Below are 20495 nucleotides of genomic sequence, written 5' to 3' on the forward strand. Positions count from 1 at the left end.
ATTATGCAGAGTGAAGTGAGCCAGAAAGAGAAATACAAATACTGTATAAATGCATTTATATGGAATTTAGAAAGATGGGAACATGACGATCCTATATGTAAGACTGTAAAAGAGACACAGATGTAAAGAGCAGACTTTAGGATTCTGTGTGAGAAGGAGAGGGTGGGATGATATGAAAAGATAGCATTGAAACATGCATATTACTGTATGTTAAATAGATGACCAGTGCAAGTTCAATGCATGAAGCAGGGCACGGAAAGTCAGTGCTCTGGGACAACCTGGAGGGATGGGGTGGGGAGGGAGGTGGGAGAGGGGTGCAGGATGGGGGGACACATGTGTACACATGGCTGATTCATGTTGATGTACGGCAAAAACCACCACAATATTGTAATTATCCTCCCATTAAAAAAAATTTTTTTTTAAGGAATAGAGCTGGTGGGTGTCTGCTTCCAAAGAGCAGAGGGGAAGTGCCCCAGGGGGAGGGGGCTACTTTGAGGAGGCAGTTGTAGGTATTCCAGGTGTCTACTCTGCATTATCCAGCCAGGTCCCTGGGAAGGGTGGAGAAAAGGCCGAATTCAGAGTAGATGCCTTTGTTGCAATAAAAGGTCCCCAGGTTGTATTTCCTAAGAATCTAAGGGCACCTGAGCAGGTGCCATAGCACCTGGAAGAAGAAGGCTTCCCCAGCCAAAGCAAAAGCAGGATAAACTGTCCATGTCAGAGCACAAGGGAGGCAGGGGCCTGGAGCAGGCGGCTGCATCTACTGGTAACAGCAAACCCACCTCTTCCTAGTTGTGGTTTAACCTTCCTGAGCCTCAGTTCCCTCAGCTGTGAAACAGAACAATAGATAATAATACCTGCCTGGCAAGGCTGTTGAGGAGATTAAATTCAATGACTTCTGTACTTGCCCTGACCCTGTGCATCCAGTCCCCTACTCTTCCGCACCCTTGGTAGAATCTGGGGGGAAAATGAAGTTGAACAAATAATTTTGTGACATAGTGTTGGCCTCAACAATTTAGGGTCTGTGTCCCTTACCAGCTCGGAGAAGTTATGGAACGAGAATGCTGCACCTTTCCCTTGGCAACTTAATTCCCTTAAAAGCCCCCAAGATGATAGCTTATGGTGAACAATGTCAGATTCATGATCTCCAAAGAAGATTTAGCTTCAGGACTAGGGACCAGGCTTGAACACTCAGAGCTTTTCTGTGGCAGAAGTTTTATTACAGTGACAAAGAACAGAGAATGCTTCTGACAGACATCAGAAGGGGGTGGAGAGTGCCCCACTGGCTAGTCTTATCAAGGCATTATATACTTTTACCAGACCCACTCCCATAACAGACATCTTAAGGTAACAAGATTAATCAGAAGGTTCTTGTTAAAAAGGAGAAACATGTCTTTCAGCAAGATACATTGTTGTTATATAATCCTTAGTACAGGGCTTAAGGAAAAACAGACCCTTGAGCAAGATGAGTGTTCTTGTGTAATCTTTAGCTCTTGGCTTAAAGAAAATAACATTTTATGTGACTAAGACAAAGCAATGTAGAAAAAAAGTTTGTCCTTTTCACCTCCTTAAGAGCCCCAGACCCCTTTCTCCTCCTTGAGGGCCCTGGACTCTTTATTAATCTACCCAAGAATTAACTCTCTCAATAGTAAGCCCAGAAGAAGGAAATGGGGAGCTTATTTGTTATCAGGTTCTATTTCAATGGTCTGCTAAGAGCACTGACATAAACACTGACAGAAAGCATCTGCTTTCCGCAGGTTTCTTTCTGCCCGCCCTCTGCACTTCCCACCCGCCCTGTTGTAAGGCCCCAGCAAACATCAGCTCAGCTCAGTTCAGTTCAGTTCAGTCGCTCAGTCGTGTCCGACTCTTTGCAACCCCATGAACTGCAGCATGCCAGGCCTCCCTGTCCATCACCAACTCCCGGAGTCCACACAAATCCATGTCCATCGAGTCGGTGATGCCATCCAACCATCTCATCCTCTGTCGTCCCCTTCTCCTCCTGCCCTCAATCTTTCCCAGCATCAGGGTCTTTTCAAATGAGTCAGCTCTTCGCACCAGGTGGCCAAAGTATTGGAGTTTGCAGCTTCAACATCAGTCCTTCCAATGAACACCCAGGACTGATCTCCTTTAGGATGGACTGGTTGGATTTCCTTGCAGTCCCAGGGACTCTCAAAGAGTCTTCTCCAACACCACAGTTCGAAAGCATCAATTCTTCGGCACTCAGCTTTCTTTATACTCCAACTCTCACATCCGTATATGACTACCATAGCCTTGACTAGACAGACCTTTGTTGGCAAAGTAATGTCTCTGCTTTTTAATCTGCTGTCTAGGTTGGTCCTAATGTTCTTTTTCTCTGATTCTCTTTCAGGGACGCTGTATCAACTTCACCAGAGTCAAGAACAATCCACCTGCCAAGTACCCCCTCAACAATGCCTACCACACCACCTCGCCACCTCCTGCCCCCATCTACACCCCACCACCCCCTGCTCCCCATTGCCCTCCCCCACCTCCCAGTGCCCCCACCCCTCCAATTCCATCCCCACCTTCTATTCTCCCCCCTCCTCCACAGGCTCCCCCTCCCAACAGGGCGCCACCCCCCTCCCGACCTCCTCCTAGACCTTCTGTCTAGAACCCACAGTTCATGCTCTGGGTTCTCTCAGAAACTTTGGGGAGGAGGCTCCTCTGTGGTGTTAGAACAAGTCTTTTCAGTTAGAGGAGGCTTCCACTTTGGAAAAGAGTGGTGATAACGCCCACTGACACTCACACACTATAAAAATTTGTAACACCAATACACCAACAATTGTGATCAGCGGAAAGAAATTGAAATTTTGAATTGCCTGAAAACCAGTGATGAGGCAACTACAGTCACAATTATAGCCATCAGCCAGCCATCATCTCTAGAAGGTTCCAAAGACAGTGAAACTGCTGAGATGCTCTAAGTGGGATTGGGTCTCCTGGAGACCAATATGAAAATCATTTCTCTGAGGGTGAAATGCAGCGTCAGATAAGAAGTCATATTGCTGGGTTGCTCAGTGCTGCCTTCCCTCTTCCACTCCACCTCCATCTCTTGACCCTAGATCTACAAACCAAGGAATCCTCCATGCCAGCCAGGAAGGTCAAAACCCTTCACCTACAACTTTGGGTAAAGATTAGGGTCCCCATTGTGACAAGAAACTCAACATCAGACAGGTATCCAAAAGCACGTTCTGGGATTTGCAGAGGAATAAAAAGATATACTTTATTTTCCTTCCAAATTCTCCCAGTTTCCAAGTGAGGAAGAGGGTGGTTGTTCACAGGTGGAAAAGGTATGTTGCCATGTTGCTGTGTAAGTGAAATCAGGTGTGTGCACTGACAGGCGTGTACTAGTGGGAGCATCAGACAGTTTCTAAAGCTCATAGGCCATCAGCAGCTAGAGGTGGCTGGCTTTGGCCCAACATGGCCCCTAAATCAACAGACAATAGCAGTGTAGAAGAGCAACTTGCTAATGATTTATGTTAAAAGAAAAATCAAGATTTGGCTTCAATGTAGATCACTTGAGATATGAAGAAGTGATTGATACTATTTTCCAGAGACAAATATGAGTTGATCTTCCCAAAATGGCATCACTAGCACCTACCACACAATTTCACTGATTTTGTTTTTCTTTCTTCATGAAGTTGTGCACCAGAGACTTCTAGGTAGAGCTGAGAGACAATAGTCCCGACATACTAAGGAATATATCCACCCAAAAAAGCTGGTGCAAATGTATTTCTCCTTGGCTTTTCAGCACACTGACAAATACTATCAGCTGCCTGAAATTCCCACAATGCCTGGGAACCACTCCACTCCTCCAAGTCTTGCTGAATCTGTTGTCACCAGGAAGTTATATAATCACTTTCTAAACATTAGACTTCATCACCCAAGGATGAAAACAGAAGCCATTGTTCAGGGCCTGCTGCACCAGCCTGTTCAAAATTACCTCCCCCTCCAACTTTCCACAGGTCTTAAAAGTCCTAAAACTCTTAAATCTTTTCGAGAATAAAGCAGAATCTAAAGTAAATGCAAACTTGGTGCTTTGGGCTGTGGTCTCCAAAGGTCTTGCAAGAACCCCCCAAGCCAGTCTCATTCTTTCACCTCACTTAGAACAGAGACATAAGACCCAGCATACACCGCATACACACCAACGCTTGTAGCCATGGCAGACATTGCTAATCAATCACAGCACATCTTCCAATGAGCCCAGGATTCCTTCACAATCTTCACACCATAAGTCTGAAGAGCCACCACTCATCAGTTAAAATTGAGAGATAAATGATCCTTAATCACTATCTCAACTTTAGAAAGCAAAAGCAAACAAGGATTGTGTGGGGGGATGAGGAAACCTTTGGACATAAAAGGTACAGTCAGGGGAAAATAGATCTAGGCAGAGTGCCTTAGTGAGGGGCTATAGGCCCTAAACGCATTGCCAACACCAAACTGACACTTCCCCAGGCATACCTTGGGCCCTCCCTTCTTCCAGCCTGCCGCTTCCAGAGATGCCCACAGCTTCCTTATAGAGATAAAATCAGAGATGTTTTCCAGGGCTCCCTCCCCCGCCCCCCAATCCTGGCCCAAATTATCTATGTTGAAAACATTAGGCTTCTTCTTTAGTACAGTCCTCCATGAAGCAGGTGTCAGAATGTCGCAGCGACCTGCAGTGACATTGCTGGACTCCAGAGACCCATTCCATAGGCAAAAGGGTTTCCCAGGCTCACAGCCTAGAGGCGTTGAGCCCCTGGCCACTGTTTTGACTGCTGGCGGTACAAAACAGTCCACCCCACACCACTGCCGCCTGGCTCACTGCGGCCATCAAAAAGTTAAAGCCAAGATGTTAATTAACATTGTGCATCAAGACGGCAGGCATAAGGTGAGAATGCAACATTCAAGATCTCAACCATACATCAATCAGAAGCCCCTGTGCAGTTTCCAAGATGTTTTTATAAACTTTTTGGTGAAATGGGAAACTGCAAATACATGATGGCTTTGAAGAGGATTAGCAGGGTTTGTCCTTAAAACGGATTCTTCATGTAAACCCTAGTCATTTAGAAGGACAGTGGAGAAGGAGAAACTTCTATACTGTATGAACAAGGTAATATTTGAATAGTAGGCTATTACAGGCAGGAAAATTCTTTAACTGGTTTATAAGTCTATCCGTACTTGGGTCATTCCCTGTAAAAGGTAGCAGACATATGATTGTGATCAGGAAACTGCACAAAATTATTTTTTTCAACTCTCATATTATTGTCCTCCCGAAGTTGTTTTTTTTAATAAAAACCAACTTTTTGTTGTATATATTCATATTCCATGTGTTAGATGGAAGCATTTCCTATCCAGTGTGAATAAAAGGAACAGTTGTAGTAAATTATTATAAGGCCAATGAAATTTCATGGCAGGTTATTCTACCAAGCTGTGCTTGTTGGTTTTTCCCATGACTGTATTGCTTTTATAAATGTACAAATAGTTACTGAAATGACGAGACCCTTATTTGCACAGCATTAAGAAGAACCTTGAGTGGTTAGCTCTGTTAACGAGCAGCTCACAGTGTCTGGCCTGTAGCTTGGCACACACTCCAGTGAGACACAACGTCTCTTTTACCAGAGTCGAGAACAGAGCTGGTGGACATATTAATTAATAGTCTTGGATATCTGGCTGCAGGTAACTTCACTGTAAATATAATCTTAAATGGGCAGAGACTATCTTGGAGTCTCATACATGCTAAAGTTCAAACACTAGGTCAGATGAGGGAAATTCATCCAAGAACTAGAAAAAAAAAAAAAAAACACAGATGACATATTGTACCACAATTTCAGCCCAGCACCAACTCAAAAAGAAATTAATGCTGTGTAAAAGTGGGTTGAGTTAGTTTGCAAACTATAATAAAGATATATGCAGTAAAAAGTCTGTTAATGCACATCAGATGGGCATGGGATGTTCTAGTCAGTTGCGTTTTCTAGTTATCCGAACTCTACTATATTATTGTACTTGGATAACCAATTTAAAAGAATTAGAATATGATGTTTTAAATACACTTAACATTAAACTCTTCTTCTAATTCTTTCTTCTATCTGTGATAATTCAGAAGACATTATGAATCTTCAGTGCCTCTGAGTCATTGTTATAAGGATCAGTTATTGCTGTACCTGCTATAGAAGACTGAGCTAAATGTGTACAATGACAAACCTTGGAAGTTGCTTTTTTTAAAAAAAAATAATAAATTCCTAAAATCAACTCTTTCACTGGTTGTCTCTTTGCTATGAAAATGAAGTACAGATTGCTCAAGTGCCTAACATTGTGATCATAAAAATGGCTATCATTCTGCAGATTAAATTATATTTCTCAAATTATTTTGTGCCTTCTACTATCTTGATTACCCTGTCTTCTTTAGCTGTCCAACATTCAATTTATATTTTTTGTAGGTAAAATGGTGTTTCTTACTAGTTCCTGAATCTGTTTCTTTATAAGTCCTCATTAAGCCTTGAGTTCATCTTAACTGGAATAAAACCATCTGAAAACAAAATCATTCCACAATTTCTTTCCAAGATTTCATTAGTATTCAACTTTAATAGCATTTTGAGCACATGGACTTTTTTAAATTACATTCTTCATTAAATCATTTTGAGATAACTGACTAGCAATTTGGAAGGAAAAAGAAGTTGGAGCCCTACCTCACTCCTTATACCAAAATAAATTCCAGCTGTATTTAATTTAAGTGTAACAGATGAAACCAGGAAAGTACTAGAAGTAGAAAAAATATTTACTGTATGGAATGAGGAATTTTTAAATCTCATATATTGCTTGCATTACCAACCAACTTTCTTATAAAATCATTTCAATGATTGAGTGCTGAATGCTGAGTCGTGCTCCAATGTATTATGTTGAATAAACAAAGAAACTAACAGGAATAAGATTATTGATCAAGTGTTAACTGCAAAGTTGAGCAGCAGGTGTAAAATTGTTTGTCACTAAATCCAGTTTTCTATCTTCAGATAAATGTGTTTCCCTGGAGTCTCACTTAGGTGTAGAACAATCAGTGTAACACTTTGTCCATCTAAATACATTGTAAACAAGGTCCATGTTACTTATAATTATCAAACATAGACCATAGAGTTGGCATATGCAAAACAAATGAAGTTATTCTGGTTACAATTGTATCATATTGGCTTGAACCATGGCACCTCTATCCTGAAGTTATCATACCTAAATAGATTAGAAGCCTTTTAATTCCTCTGGGCATAAGCTTTGACTCCTTCCTTTTTGCTCAACATTAAAATGGTCATTTAGTTATATAAACTCTTCCTTCTCTACTTGGGACAGTTTTAAATTTTGGAGTTAAAACTGTGCAACATCTCCTTTGTTTAGTTTCAAATGTCATTTCACAATGTCCTTATAAAGCAACAGCAGCGGTTAACAAAATGCCTGAGTCACTGGAGAGTGCAGAGCAAAGCTCTGTTAAAAGATGTTCCATTAGTTGTGCACATTCAGTACTGTTTAGCCAGCATCTTTAGTTGAGAGATCCTTGTAAACATTAAAATGGATGCAACTCATAAAAGACATACTTCTTTTTAGTGAAGTGGCTTGCATTCTTGCAAAGCATTTTAAAAGTACAAGAAACATTGGTGCTAAGAGTGCAGAAAACGCTTCATTTTCTTCTGAAGGAGAAGTCATAAGAGACCTGTCAACCACTCATCATTGACACCAAAAATGTGCACCCCCAAGATTAGTCATGGAAGATTTACAGCCTCCTATATTCACATTGTTTTAAAACATAAGCACTTTGGAGGTGTTGCCGAGGTAATGGAGTAGGAAGACCTTGAGCTTACCTTCTCCCATTGGGCACACCAAAATTACAACTATTTACAGAGCAACTATCAATGAGAATGACCTGAAAACTAGCAGAAAAGATTTTCCACAACCAAAGATATAAAGAAGGAACCATAGTGACATTGGGTCTTTTTTGCAGCACATGGGCTCAGTAGTTGGGGTGCCCTGGCTTAGTTGCCTGCAGCCTGTGGGACCTTAATTCTCTGACCAGGGATCAAACCCCTGTCCCCTGCATTGTGAGGTGGATGCTTAACCACTGGACTACAGGGAAGTCCCCATAGTGACACTGGTGGTGGGAGCAAAGATGCAGTATAGTCAAGACCCACACCCATGGGTAGGTGATCCATAAACAGGAGGATAATTATAATTGCAAAGGTTCTCCCCAGAGAAACAAGGGTTCCAGGTCCCACTTTGGGTTCCAGTCCCCAGGGGTCCTGCACCAGGAAGACGAGCTCCCAGAATGTCTGACTTTGAAAGCCAATGGGACTTGCTTAAGGGAGAGCTAGAGACCCTGCTCTTAAGGTGGTTTAGTTGCTAAGTTGTGTCCAACTCTTGTGACCCAATGGACTGTCACCCACCAGGCTCCTCTGTCCCTGGAATTTTCCAGGCAAGAATACCAAAGTGGTATTTCCTCTCCAGGAGATCTTCCCAACCCAGGGATCAAACCCAGGCCTCCTGCACTGCAGGCAGATTCTTTACTTACTTGGCTACCAGGGCTCTTAAGGGACATGCAAAATCTCACATACTCTGAGACCCAGTACAGAGACAGTAATTTAAAGGAGCCTGGGTCAGACCCACTTACTGATCTTGGAGAGGCTCCCAGAGCAGCAAGAACCAGCAAGGACTCCCCTTGAGGACACAGATGTTGGCAGCAGTTATTTCTGAGGGCTCATTTTACCACGGTGACATTGGGGCTGGCAAGCACAACTTTGGAGTCCTTCTCTAGCTTGTTAGCACCAAGGGCTTCCATACTTGCCAGTAGATCAGCACCAGTCCTGGGGCCCTCTGGGTTGAAAGGCCAGCAGCATAAGAACTAAGCTCTGCCCAGAAGCGGGCCAAGCACTAGCCCCAGACATCCCTGTCCATGCAGCCAGCCATATCAAGACCTAGCCCCACAAGCCAGCAGGTTGGCAGCCCCTGCGTGAAGTAGGACCTGGCAACAAACCAGGCCCAGGACCAGCTCTACCTACCAGCTGCCCACAGTAAGTGGTCCCATCATAACCGAAGAGCCCAGCATCCCACACAGGGTCACTCTAGAGCATATAGCTCTGGTGACCAGAGAAGAGTATGCTGCTAGGTCCCATAAAACATCTCCTGTACAAAGTGACTTCTCCACGATCAGAAAGCATAACAATATACCGAATACATTGAAAATCAGGCAAATTGAAGGAACAGAGGACTATGTCCCAAATTAAGGAACAAGATAAAATGCCAGAAGAACTTGGTGAACTGTAAACAAACAAGCTAACAGATAAAGGGTTCAAGGTAATGATGATAAAGATGTTTAATGAACTCAGGAGAAAAATGTATGAACACAATGAGAAGTTAAAGAGCTAGAAAATATAAAGAAATAACAGAACTGAAGAACATAATAACTGAAATAAAAATATACTAGAAGGAATCAACAGTAGAATAGATGAGACAGGGGAATATGTCAGCAAACTGGAAGACAGAGTAGTAGAAACCACCAAAGCTGAACAGAAAAAAGAATTCTAAAACAGAAGTATAGTATAAGAGATCTCTGAGACCATACTAAGCACAGTAACAGTCACATTACAGAAGTCACAGAAGGAAAAGAGAGAGAAAAAAGGGCAAATAACTTAATTGAATAAATGATAGCTGAAAACTTACAGCTATCTGGGAAAGAGAACATGCCAGCAAGCACAGAACATCCCCAAAAAGATAAATCCGAGACCCACACCAAGACTCATTGTAATTAAAATGGCAAAAATTAAAGAGAAAATCTTTTTTTTTTTCTAGGCATCTGAGAGTTTTATTTAAGAAACTTCACAAAGCCCAGTTTGGCCTTAAGCTGCCCTCATGGTTAGTATTTCCTTAGCTCTCATTTATATCTTCCCAAAAGAGGTAAGAAAAAATTGGTAATTCTTTGTAGTAAATTCATGTTAGCTATTTCAAACTTATCACAGCATCATTTATAAAAGGAAAATTAGAAATAACCTAAATGCTCAATAGTGGCTAAGTGATAATCTATGTGTCATGGACTGGTATAATATTTAATCAAGAAAAAGTGTTTATGGTCTAATGTTGGGGGAAAGCAGAAGGTATATATGCTTGGAATGCAGTTCTTTTATGAAAATGTATATGTGATGGGGAAGAAATCAAGCAGCAAGGGAAAGGCAACAAGGTATGTACAGGGGAACTTCCATAAAGTTATCAGCTGACATTTCAGCAGAAACCCTGCAGTCCTATCCCCTTCAATAGGTACAGAAAAAAAATTCTGACAAAAATCAACATTCATTTATGAGAAAAACTCTCAACAAAGTTAGTATAGAGGGGACATACCAAATGCCATATATGACAAACCCACAGCCAACATCATATTTAATGTTGAAGAGCTGAAAGCATTTCACCTAAGACCAAGAATAAGACAATGATGCCCACTCTCACCACTTTTATTCAACCCAGAACTGAAAGTTCTAGCCATAGTGATCAGGAAAGGGAAACAAGCAAAAATAAACAAATAAAAAGCTTTTGCACAGCAAAGGAAACTATCATCAAAACAAAAAGACAACCAACTGATTGGGATAGGATATTTGCAAATAATATCTTTGTTAAGACATTAATATCAAAAATATTCAAAGAGTTCATACAATTCAACATCAAAATAACAAACAACTAGATTAAAATAGGGCATAAGGCCTGAATAGATACTTTCCCAAAACATACAGATGGCCAAGAAACATGAAAAGATGCTCAGCATCATTAGTTATCAGGGAAAAGCAAATCAAGACCACAATATCACTTCACTTCTGTCAGAATGATTATCATCAAAAAGACAACAGGGAAAACCTAGTGGTCCAATGGTTAAGACACAGTGCTTTCGCTGCTGGGGGCCCAGGTTCAATCCCTAGTTGGGGAACTAAGATCCCACAAGCTTCATGGCACAGACAGAAAAAAGAGACAACAAATAAATGTTAGAGAGGATGTGGAATAAAGGGAACCTTTGTGCACTGTTGGTAGGAATGTCAATTGGTGTAGCCACTATGAAAAACACTATGGAGATTTCTCAAAATTTAAAAACAGAGCTACCATACAATCCATTACTTCTACTAATTAGCAAACGTATATGCAACCCTATGTTCCTTGCAGCAATATTTACAATAGCTAATATGAAGCAACCTAAATGCCCATCGATAGATGAACAGACAAATGTGGTATGTGTATACAGTAGAATATTACTCAGCAATAAAAAAATGAAATTTTGCCACTTGAAACAACATGAATGGACCGAGAGGTATCATGCTTAGTAAAATCAGTCAGATAGAGAAAGATAAACACCACAGGATTTCACAGATATGTGGAATCTGAAAAACAAAACAAATGAACTAACATGACAAAACAGAAACAGACTCATAGATACAGAAAACAAAGAGGTGGTTGCCATAGGTGGGAGGTGTGGAAGGATGTGAGGCAGATTAAGAGGTGCAAGCTTCCAGTTACAAAAAAACTAAGCCTTGAGAATGAAATATACAACATGGGAAATATAGTCAATAATATTGTAATAACTTTGTATGATGATATCACCACTCAAATTGTGATCACTTCATAACATATAAAAATTATCGGGGATTTCCCTGGTGGTCCAAGGGCTAAGATTCCCTGCTCCCAATGTAGGGTGCCTAGATTTGATCCCTGGTCAGGGAACTAGGTCCCACACGCTGCAACTAAGAGCTCACATGCCACAACAAAGATCAAAGCTCCCACACGCACAGCTAGGAACAGTGCAGCCAAATAAATAATTTAAATATACTAAAAATTAATTAATTAAAATAAAATATCAAATCACTATTCTGTGCACCTGGAAATAACAATGTGGTAGGTCAATTACACTTCAATTTAAAATATTAAATAAATATTAAACTTAAAATAATAAATATTAGTTATGAAAAAGCAAATAAATAAATACAAGCCCTTTGACATTCTCCTCCCTGTGAGTCCCACCTGAAACTTTACATAATATAGAGTACATCTCTTTTTGCTTAAAACTATTTTAAAACTATTTACAGATCTCCTACTGTAAAAGGGACTTCCCAGATGGCACAGTGGTAAGGAATCTGCCTGCCAATGCAGGAGATACAACAGATCCAGGTGTTCGACCCCTGGGTCAGGAAATAGCTAGGAAATAGCAACCCACTCCGGTATTTTTGCCTGGAAAATTCCATGGACAGAGTCTAGGGTGGGCTACAGTCCCTGGGGTTGCAAAGAGTTGGACATGACTGAGCACACACACACACACACGTACACATTGTAAAAGACCAGTTTGAAATTGATGGTAACATGCATTTCCATCCAAGCTTTTGTGGCAATAGGTAAATAGTCCCCGTGAATGCAGAGTACCTCATAGATAAAAGTGACGCAGAAGCTTTCACACTTATCTGAACCTGAAGGATCAGGCTTCCCCCCAGCTGGGGTGGATTTCAGGTGACTGAGAAGCAGCCTCTTCTCGGCAGGGTTGGCCCTGGGGTTCACGAGGCAGGCTCCAAAGGGTGGGAAAGAAGACAATGGGAGACCCTCAGACAGGAATAGGAAAGGAGTGATTCCAGGCAAGAGTGGGAAAAAGGAAGAGCTGTCAAACCAGACTACAAATTTTCTGATAATGCACACCTGGAATTAATTCCAGTGTCAAAAATCTAGGGCCCGGGGGTGCGGGTGCTGATTCAGCTCTGTGGTCCTGCTGGTAAAGACATCAGACATGAGAGTAAGGTCACCGTGCGTGTGAGCTCAGTGCTCCAGTTGTGTCCAGCTCTGCGACCCTGTAGACTGTGGACACCGGGCTCCTCTGTCCTCGGGATTCTTCAGGCAAGAATACTGGAGCAGGTTGCCACACCCTCCTCCAGGGGATCTTCCCAGCCCAGGGATCAAACCCGCATCTCCTGTGGCTCCTGCATTGCAGGCAGATTCTTTACCACTGAGCCACTGTGGAAGCCCAGTATGATTACTAGGATATAGCAAATGACCAAAGGATTATTCAACTTCTGGTGGCAACAACTATACATTTGGGCATGCCTTCACTGAAAACAGTACTGATAACTGATGGGATGGATCTGAGGGAAAGTCCAGACAGACCCTGTTCAGTTCCTCTCATTCCAAATGGTGGCCATGATGATGGACTTTAAGCTTTGGGTGAGTAAACCCAGCCTCAAGAATAGTAATGTGGTTCCCAGTCATCCCTTTGGGAAGAGAATTTTTCTTTCCTGCTTCAAATAGGCATGCAACTATTTTATACCCAAACTCCTTTCTAACACCACCCCTGGCTGCCTTCTCCACTCCATACAATATTGGATATAACGAGCACCTCTTGGTGCTAACACAGAAATACTGTCAGTGTCTATGCAACACGTGTTTTGTTTCCATGGCTTTGCATTGTATGCTTCCATGAAGCTGAACAGACTTTCAGACTCACTCACATTTGTATCTGCTCTGATGACATAATCCCTGCTTATGAGGATTAGACCTGCAGTGAGCTCCAGGAGAATTCAAGTTCATGTCTTACCTTCGTCAGGCATTTCCATTTGCCCCATTAAAGCTGCCAAAACAAAGACTCCTTTTCAAAAAGCCCGGACCACTACACATATTACTGGCTGAGACTATCAGTTCTCTAAAATGTTAAACTTTTTTATTTAGATCAGCATCTTTATAGGTTTTTCAATATTTGCTTTTAGGGGGTTCTTTTTTTTTTTTTTTTAGGGGATTCTTAAAAGAGTATTACCTTTATTTAGTCTTGAACCATTAGTAAAAACAAATAGATCCCATTCAGGACTATGTCCTGGATATAGTTTTCTTGCTTCTAATTAATAGTAACTGGTAGTTGATTTTTTAAAAAATCTCATTTCCTTTGCACCTTAGTAATAGGAAAGTAGAAAAGCTTCCTTAACCTGATAAAACATATCCACAAAAACTACACAGACATTATATTTAATGTTGAAGTATTAGGGGTATTTCCTTTAAAATAAAAAACAAGAAAGGATTCTAACCATAACCATTACTGTCCTAGCCAGTGCAATAACAAAAAGTTTTAAAAACAGTTATAAAAATCAGGAAGGAAAAAACTGTCATTATTTGCAGATCATATAATGGATCAACTTAAGAGGAGCCTGGCCAGCTACAGTCCACAGGGTCACAAATAGTTGGACATGACTGAGCAACTAAAATAACAACAGTGGATCAATATAAGAATCAACTTAAAAATTACTACAGCTGACAAAGGAGGTCAGTGAGCTAGACAGGGACATGACCAATACAGTCAATGAGCATACCTGTTAGAGTCCTGTCCATTCATAATAGAAATATATATAAATTATGAAAATTTAAAATTATGTATAAATTATACACATATATGTGTATATATATAGTAACTAGAAAAAAACTAACCAAAAAATGTGCAGAACCTATAAGAAGAAAACTATAAAACTTTATGAATTATCCTTCACAAAAAGAGAGATGTACTACATTTCTAAGTGGGAAAATGGAATACTAAAAAGATTTCAGATCTCCACTACATAGAAAGAGATTCCAGATGGACTTTCAAAAAGGGAGAGAGAATGTAAGAGAAGTGTTCTTGCTTCTAATTAATGGTGACTGTTCTTTGGCAGGCCTGTCCGTGAATGGAAGGTTCTTGTTATCTTGCCAATCAACCCTCAGGGAAAATCAAGAAAAGGGCAAAAAGAAGAATGGAAGGCAGGAAAGAATTGTCTTCTCTATGGACTTCCCTGGTGGCTCAGACGGTAAAGCGTCTGTCTACAATGCAGGAGACCTGGGTTCAATCCCTGGGTCGGGAGGATTCCCTGAAGAAGGAAATGGCAACCACTCCAGTACTCTTGCCTAGAAAATCCCACGGATGGAGGAGCCTGGTGTCCATGGGGTCGCAAAGAGTTCGACATGACTGAACGACTTCACTTTCACTTTCATGGTCACAGCAAGAAGAAACAGAGAAAAATAAAAGGGTCCTCTCACACCCTACACTCTGACACTAAAGTAGACTGTATATTAGTGTAGTCCTCCAGTAGTAATTTATGCATATGGTGCCCAACCAACAGTAGTTAATCAATTGTAGTTGAGTGAATAAACGTACAAATGAAGAATCCCAACAAGTCCCAAGCTAAAGCAAATCAACAGAAGAAACGGAAGCTGTATCTGAGACAACGTTAACTTCCAAGAACCAGCAGTGATAAAGAGGTTCTTCCTCCCCCACTGCCTTTGAGCAGATATTCAAACTGTGGACCCTCACTGGGTGGTATTGAATAAATTCCCCTGCAAATTCACTAACTCCATCCACTGACTCCATACACATTCCTCCACATTCTATGTCAGCTGAGGTCAAGTCCTTTTTGCCTGGGAGGAAAAATAAGAGTAGATGCCAGGAATTTAGGGTATGTGCCAAAAGGGAAAAAAGGCTCCAGTGCTGGCAGTCACCAGAAGAATCAGCTCCAGTTTGCCTTGTTTATCAAATGTCCTATCACAGGACCAGATTCCCTGCCACTCTGTAAGTGCACAGAGCAAGACTCAACAGTCGTGTCATGGTTCATTGAGGAAACAGCAAGAATCCAGAATCCAGAGTCAGGCTGTCATGGTACCCATTAGTGCATTCATCAACAAAGCAGCTGTTCATCTGTAGATCTGGGCTCTGAGATTTCACAACTGCCTGAGCGGGCTTCGTTCAGTCCACGATAAGTAGATCTCACCCCGGGTTGCTGAGCCTGTCATCTTCCATCTCAAGGCTGCTTATGTTGTTGCCTTTGGTAGATTACAAAAACGAACATTCACTTTCTTCTTTGTCTTTCTTTATCTTTGAATGAGCAGTGAAGAGAGTTTCCATATATCCCCTCTTCCTGGAACAATCTTCCCTGTTATTAACATCTTGCATTAGGGTAGTACATTTGTGACAAACTGATAAATCAATAGTAAGGTCCACAGATTATATTGGAGTTCATTCTTTGTGCCATACAGTTCTGTAGATTTTGACAAATGCATATGTATCCATCATGTATCATACAGCATCATAAAGACTAATTCCACCACCCTAAAAATTCCCTGAGCTTCACTTCATCCCTCCTCCTCTCTCCCCTTGAACACTGGAAACACTGATATTTTTACTGTCTCCATAGTTTTGCCTTTTCCAGAATACCATGTAACTGGAATCATACAGCGTGTGTAGCCTTTTCAGATTGGCTTCTTTCATCTCATAATATGCATTTAAGAGTCCATGTCTTTACATGGCTTGATAACTCATTTCTTTTTATTGCTGAATAATAATCCATTGTTTGGATGTACTACAGCATGTTTATCCACTCAACTGACAGTGATGTTCATTACGACTGATTTGAACAGCTCATAGACAGGAATTAGTGGGATGGCTTTATGTTTTCCATAAGACTCTCTAAGGTTTTTCATGTATGTTTATAAATACACATGGATGGTTTCATAGATGGTGTTTCATGGAGTGGGAGGATAAGAGTCACCTATTATCCCAACACCAAAACAAAATCTCTTAAACAGTTTAGTTTCTTTCCAGTCATTTTTTACATATTCCCACTGTAAAGTACCGAAGTCATAGAATAAATGCAATTTTTATCTTATTTTTCTCACTCAATATTATGAAATTTTGTAGTGGATAGTATGGTTCTCTGCCAAGAACCCTTCCTCAAGGCTAACAAATGACATACCAACCCCCAGCTGCTGGGAATATTAGCTACTGGCAGCTCACAGCTAATTCCCTCACTAGGACTTGTTCTTGGCCTTGGCCAAGGTTACGCTCCCTCCTGGGTGAGCCCATGCCAATGACAGGCTGATACATAGATGCAGAGAACCCTCTTGTCTCAAACTGAGAAAACTCAGAAGAACCATGTCAGCTCCAGAGATCCCTTTAGAGTCAGGTGAGGCTTCAGTTACAGCTACAATGAAAATCAGCTTCTTCCTCTATTCAATCCTCCCTTATTTACTTTTAATCTGAGAGTACCGCCCCCCACCCCCACCCCATAGCTCATCAACTCTGTTTCAAGGAATCTAAGACAGTTGTCACCAGAAACGGTCTTAGGAAGCAGACTCTAACATTGAATTCTGTAGCTGGGTGACTTACAGCAATCCCTTGGGCAATGAGTACCCCATCACTGATGGTAAATGGAGAATGGAGAGCCCTTGGCATGCTGTGGTGATATAATTATTAAAACTTACACAAATGGTAAAACTGGGATGGGATACTGGTAGAAGGAGGCTTTTGACAGGAACAGAGTAAAGGGACAAAGTAACGTAATTAAATAGTTAATTCCACTGAGGGATCATAAGAAAAAAGTATGAGAGACCCCAGTAAGTTTATGATCACTCAAGAAAGCAGGTTTGCTTAACCACAAAACCAAGAAGGCTTAGTTAGCAACAAAACCATGCAACAGAAGCATGCCCCAAAACAATAAAACATTGGTGAAATGAGACCCACATGCTGCCCAGTGAACTCAGTGAATCAGTGATTCCTAGGACATGCCACTCTGTTGCACACCAAAAACAAAAACATAAGGAAAAGGTGAAATTATACTGAAACCTGAGGTGATTTACTATGTTTTAATATATGTTACCTCCTTTTGCTCATTTCCATTGCCCCCATGACAGTCCTGACTTGTCCATGTAGGGAGAAAAAAACTCCCCCACCCATCGTGGAGGAGAAATTTATGATAAAAGCTTGACACCTACACAAGAATGAAGAAGAAGGTGGTTTTTTCCCCTCCTTACTTTCCCTCTGATTATAAAACATAGTAACTACGTTCTCCAGATAACAAGTGCCCTCTTGCCCACTCACTTGTAGACTTCACAAGCATCCTGTTTTAATAAATCACTTTTTATCTATCACTTTGCTACTCACTGAATTCTTTCCACTCTGAGACATAAGAACTAGAGCTCCTCAAAGCCCCTTGAGATGCATTTCTGTGGGTTCAATCTGGTCATGTAAGGCTTTTGATGAGAAATCCACTGACAGCTTGTGGGGTTTCCCTTGTTAAGTTACAAACTTCTTTTCTCTTGCTGCTTTTAAGTCTTTCTTTGTCTTTGATTTTGACAGTTTTATTATAATGGGTCTTGGAGAATATATCCTTATGTTGAGTTTGTTGGGGGACTTATTCATTTCATGAAATTTATGTCTAAATCTCTCCCCAGATTTGGGAAGTTTTTAGCCATTATTTCTTTAAATAAGCTTTCCATGCCCTTCTCCCTCTCTTTTCCTTCTGAGATTCCCGTAATTTGCAGATTGTTTCCTTTGATTGTGACCCAAAAATCATGTAGGTTTTCTTCACTCTTTTTTAATCTTCTAAATTTGTTCTCCCCTGGATAATTTCCTAGTTATTGTCTTTTAATTCAAAGATTTTTTTTTCTGCTTGCTTCAGTCTGTTGTAGATGCTCTCTACTGCATTTTTTATTTCATTCATTGTATTCTTTGACTCTGGAGTGTCTGTTTGGTTCTTTTCAATGATTTCTGTGTCTTTGTTAAACTTCTCATTTTTTGTGTGCATTGTTTTCCTGACTCTGTTAAATTATCTTTCTGTGTATTTGGGTTGTTTGTTTGTTTGTAGCTCATTGAGTTTCATTAAAACTTTTTTTTTGTTTAATCTATCTTGGGTAAATCACAGATCTCCGTATCTTGGGATTAGTCACTGGAAGAATTATTCTGGTCTTTCGGTGACATCATATTTCCTTGATATCTCATGTTCCCTGAAGGCTTGCACTGCTGTCTTTGCACTTGAACTTGCCATCACCTCCTTTGGTCTTCATAAATTGACTTCAGGAGAAAATTAACTTCCACCAGCCCTGCTAGGGATTCTGAGGTTTTCTCAGACCAGTTTTACCTGGATATTCCTGCTCTACCCGTATTTTTCCCTCTTGTGGCAGGATTCTTAACTTTGTATGCCTACTCTCAAACTTGCAGTACACTAGATTGAGTGCTGACAACCTCTTTTTCACTCTCAGAGTAGAACTAAAGCTCAGCTTTGTAGTCTCTCCCTGGCCTGGCAGTATGGTTCAGGTTTCTGTGTGTCCTCAACTAGCCATCTGCCAAGGCTTGCTCACACCACCATCATGAGCATGCCCAAGGAACTGGCCACAGGATGGGGAAATGTGTGGGTGAGGCATCCAGAGCCCTGGGGGTGCAACAGGCCATTTGGGGTATTCATAATGCATCTCCAGGGCCTCATTGATGGGTTTCCTTATGGAGTCCCACAGGTCAAGATGCAGTTAGTAGGATCCATGTCCTTTCAGTGCCCTCCAGACCCACCTGCCTCTCTCCCAGCTTCTCCTCTACTGCCCCCACCTACAATCATTCAACTCACTACTAAGTACTCTGGATGGGACAAAGGAGAAATGGACCCCTGTGGCAGCATCCCACACAGCTTGGGAAGCTGGGTGGTCACTCACTTTCTTTCTCACTCACTTTCTGGGAGAAATCACAAGCTGAGGAGGGCCCTCACCAAAGTCTGTATGCCTGTTATCTGATGAACAAGTCTTCCCTGGATCCCTTGGCATATGGTGCTGGGTCCCAAACTCCCACAAAGACACTTTCTCCATAGACAGGTGGCTAAGGGGATAATACAAGAGAGGGATGTCTTATTTGTCCATCTTGCTGACATCACCCCATAGATTTGACATATCTAAAACTTAGTCTACATATACTCCTGTTTTAAAAAATATAAGAACTTAGACTGTTTTAATCTAATCATATACTCCAAACCTGTTTTTATTTTTGTTCAATATTTCAGTTCTACTTGTTTTATAATTTTTATACATCTTTAGACATTAATTTTTATTAAACGCAATCATTTATTTATAGATAGCCACATATTTAAAGATCTATTTCATTCCTTCTTGCAGTAGACCATCAAATTTTTGTGTACCCTAAGTGCATCTTTAGAATTTCCTTAATGTAAAATCTGTTAATCAAAAAGTCTCTGATTTTTTCATTTGACCAAACAATACTTTTATTTTTTCCTCTTTCCCTCCTGATAGTTTCACTGTATATACAGTTCTAGGATGACAGCTATTTTCTCTCAGAATATTGAAGATATTAATATTATTCCAATGTTTTATGGGTACTATTTTGTTTTGTTTGTGAGCACCGTAATAAGAACTACTAACAGAAAGGTTCTTTAATCTGTCTTTACAGTCTGGCAATGTTTAAGACCTAGCCAAAGTCTTTGGTATTCTTCAGTTCCACTACTATCTGTCTAAGGAAATTTTTGCTTATATTGCTATAAATACGTTGACCTTAAAACTGCAGTATGCACACGTTTCATCAATTCTGAAAATTTTTCAATCATTATTCAATATCACTTCAAAAATTGCCTCTCTTTCATTCTTGTTCTCCTTCCTCCTAGAAGTCCAATTAGACATAAGTTAGACCTCCTCACCCTGTCCTTCATGCCTCTTAACCTATCTTTCATATTTTC

The 20495-nt window shown here is 40.8% G+C and overlaps 1 protein-coding gene across 1 annotated transcript in view; it reads left to right on the forward strand.

Moving 5' to 3' along the window:
- ANTXR1 (ANTXR cell adhesion molecule 1) overlaps positions 1-6243 on the forward strand; it is a 252763-nt gene extending 246520 nt beyond the window's left edge. Inside the window, exon 18 of the mRNA XM_043468945.1 lies at positions 2366-6243. Coding sequence (XP_043324880.1) covers positions 2366-2626 — 261 coding nt within the window. The 3' untranslated portion in view covers positions 2627-6243. The remainder of the gene's footprint in view (positions 1-2365) is intronic.
- Positions 6244-20495: the final 14252 nt, after the last annotated feature.

Source organism: Cervus canadensis, chromosome 5, assembly GCF_019320065.1.
Source record: "Cervus canadensis isolate Bull #8, Minnesota chromosome 5, ASM1932006v1, whole genome shotgun sequence".
Taxonomy (NCBI): Eukaryota; Metazoa; Chordata; class Mammalia; order Artiodactyla; family Cervidae; genus Cervus; species Cervus canadensis.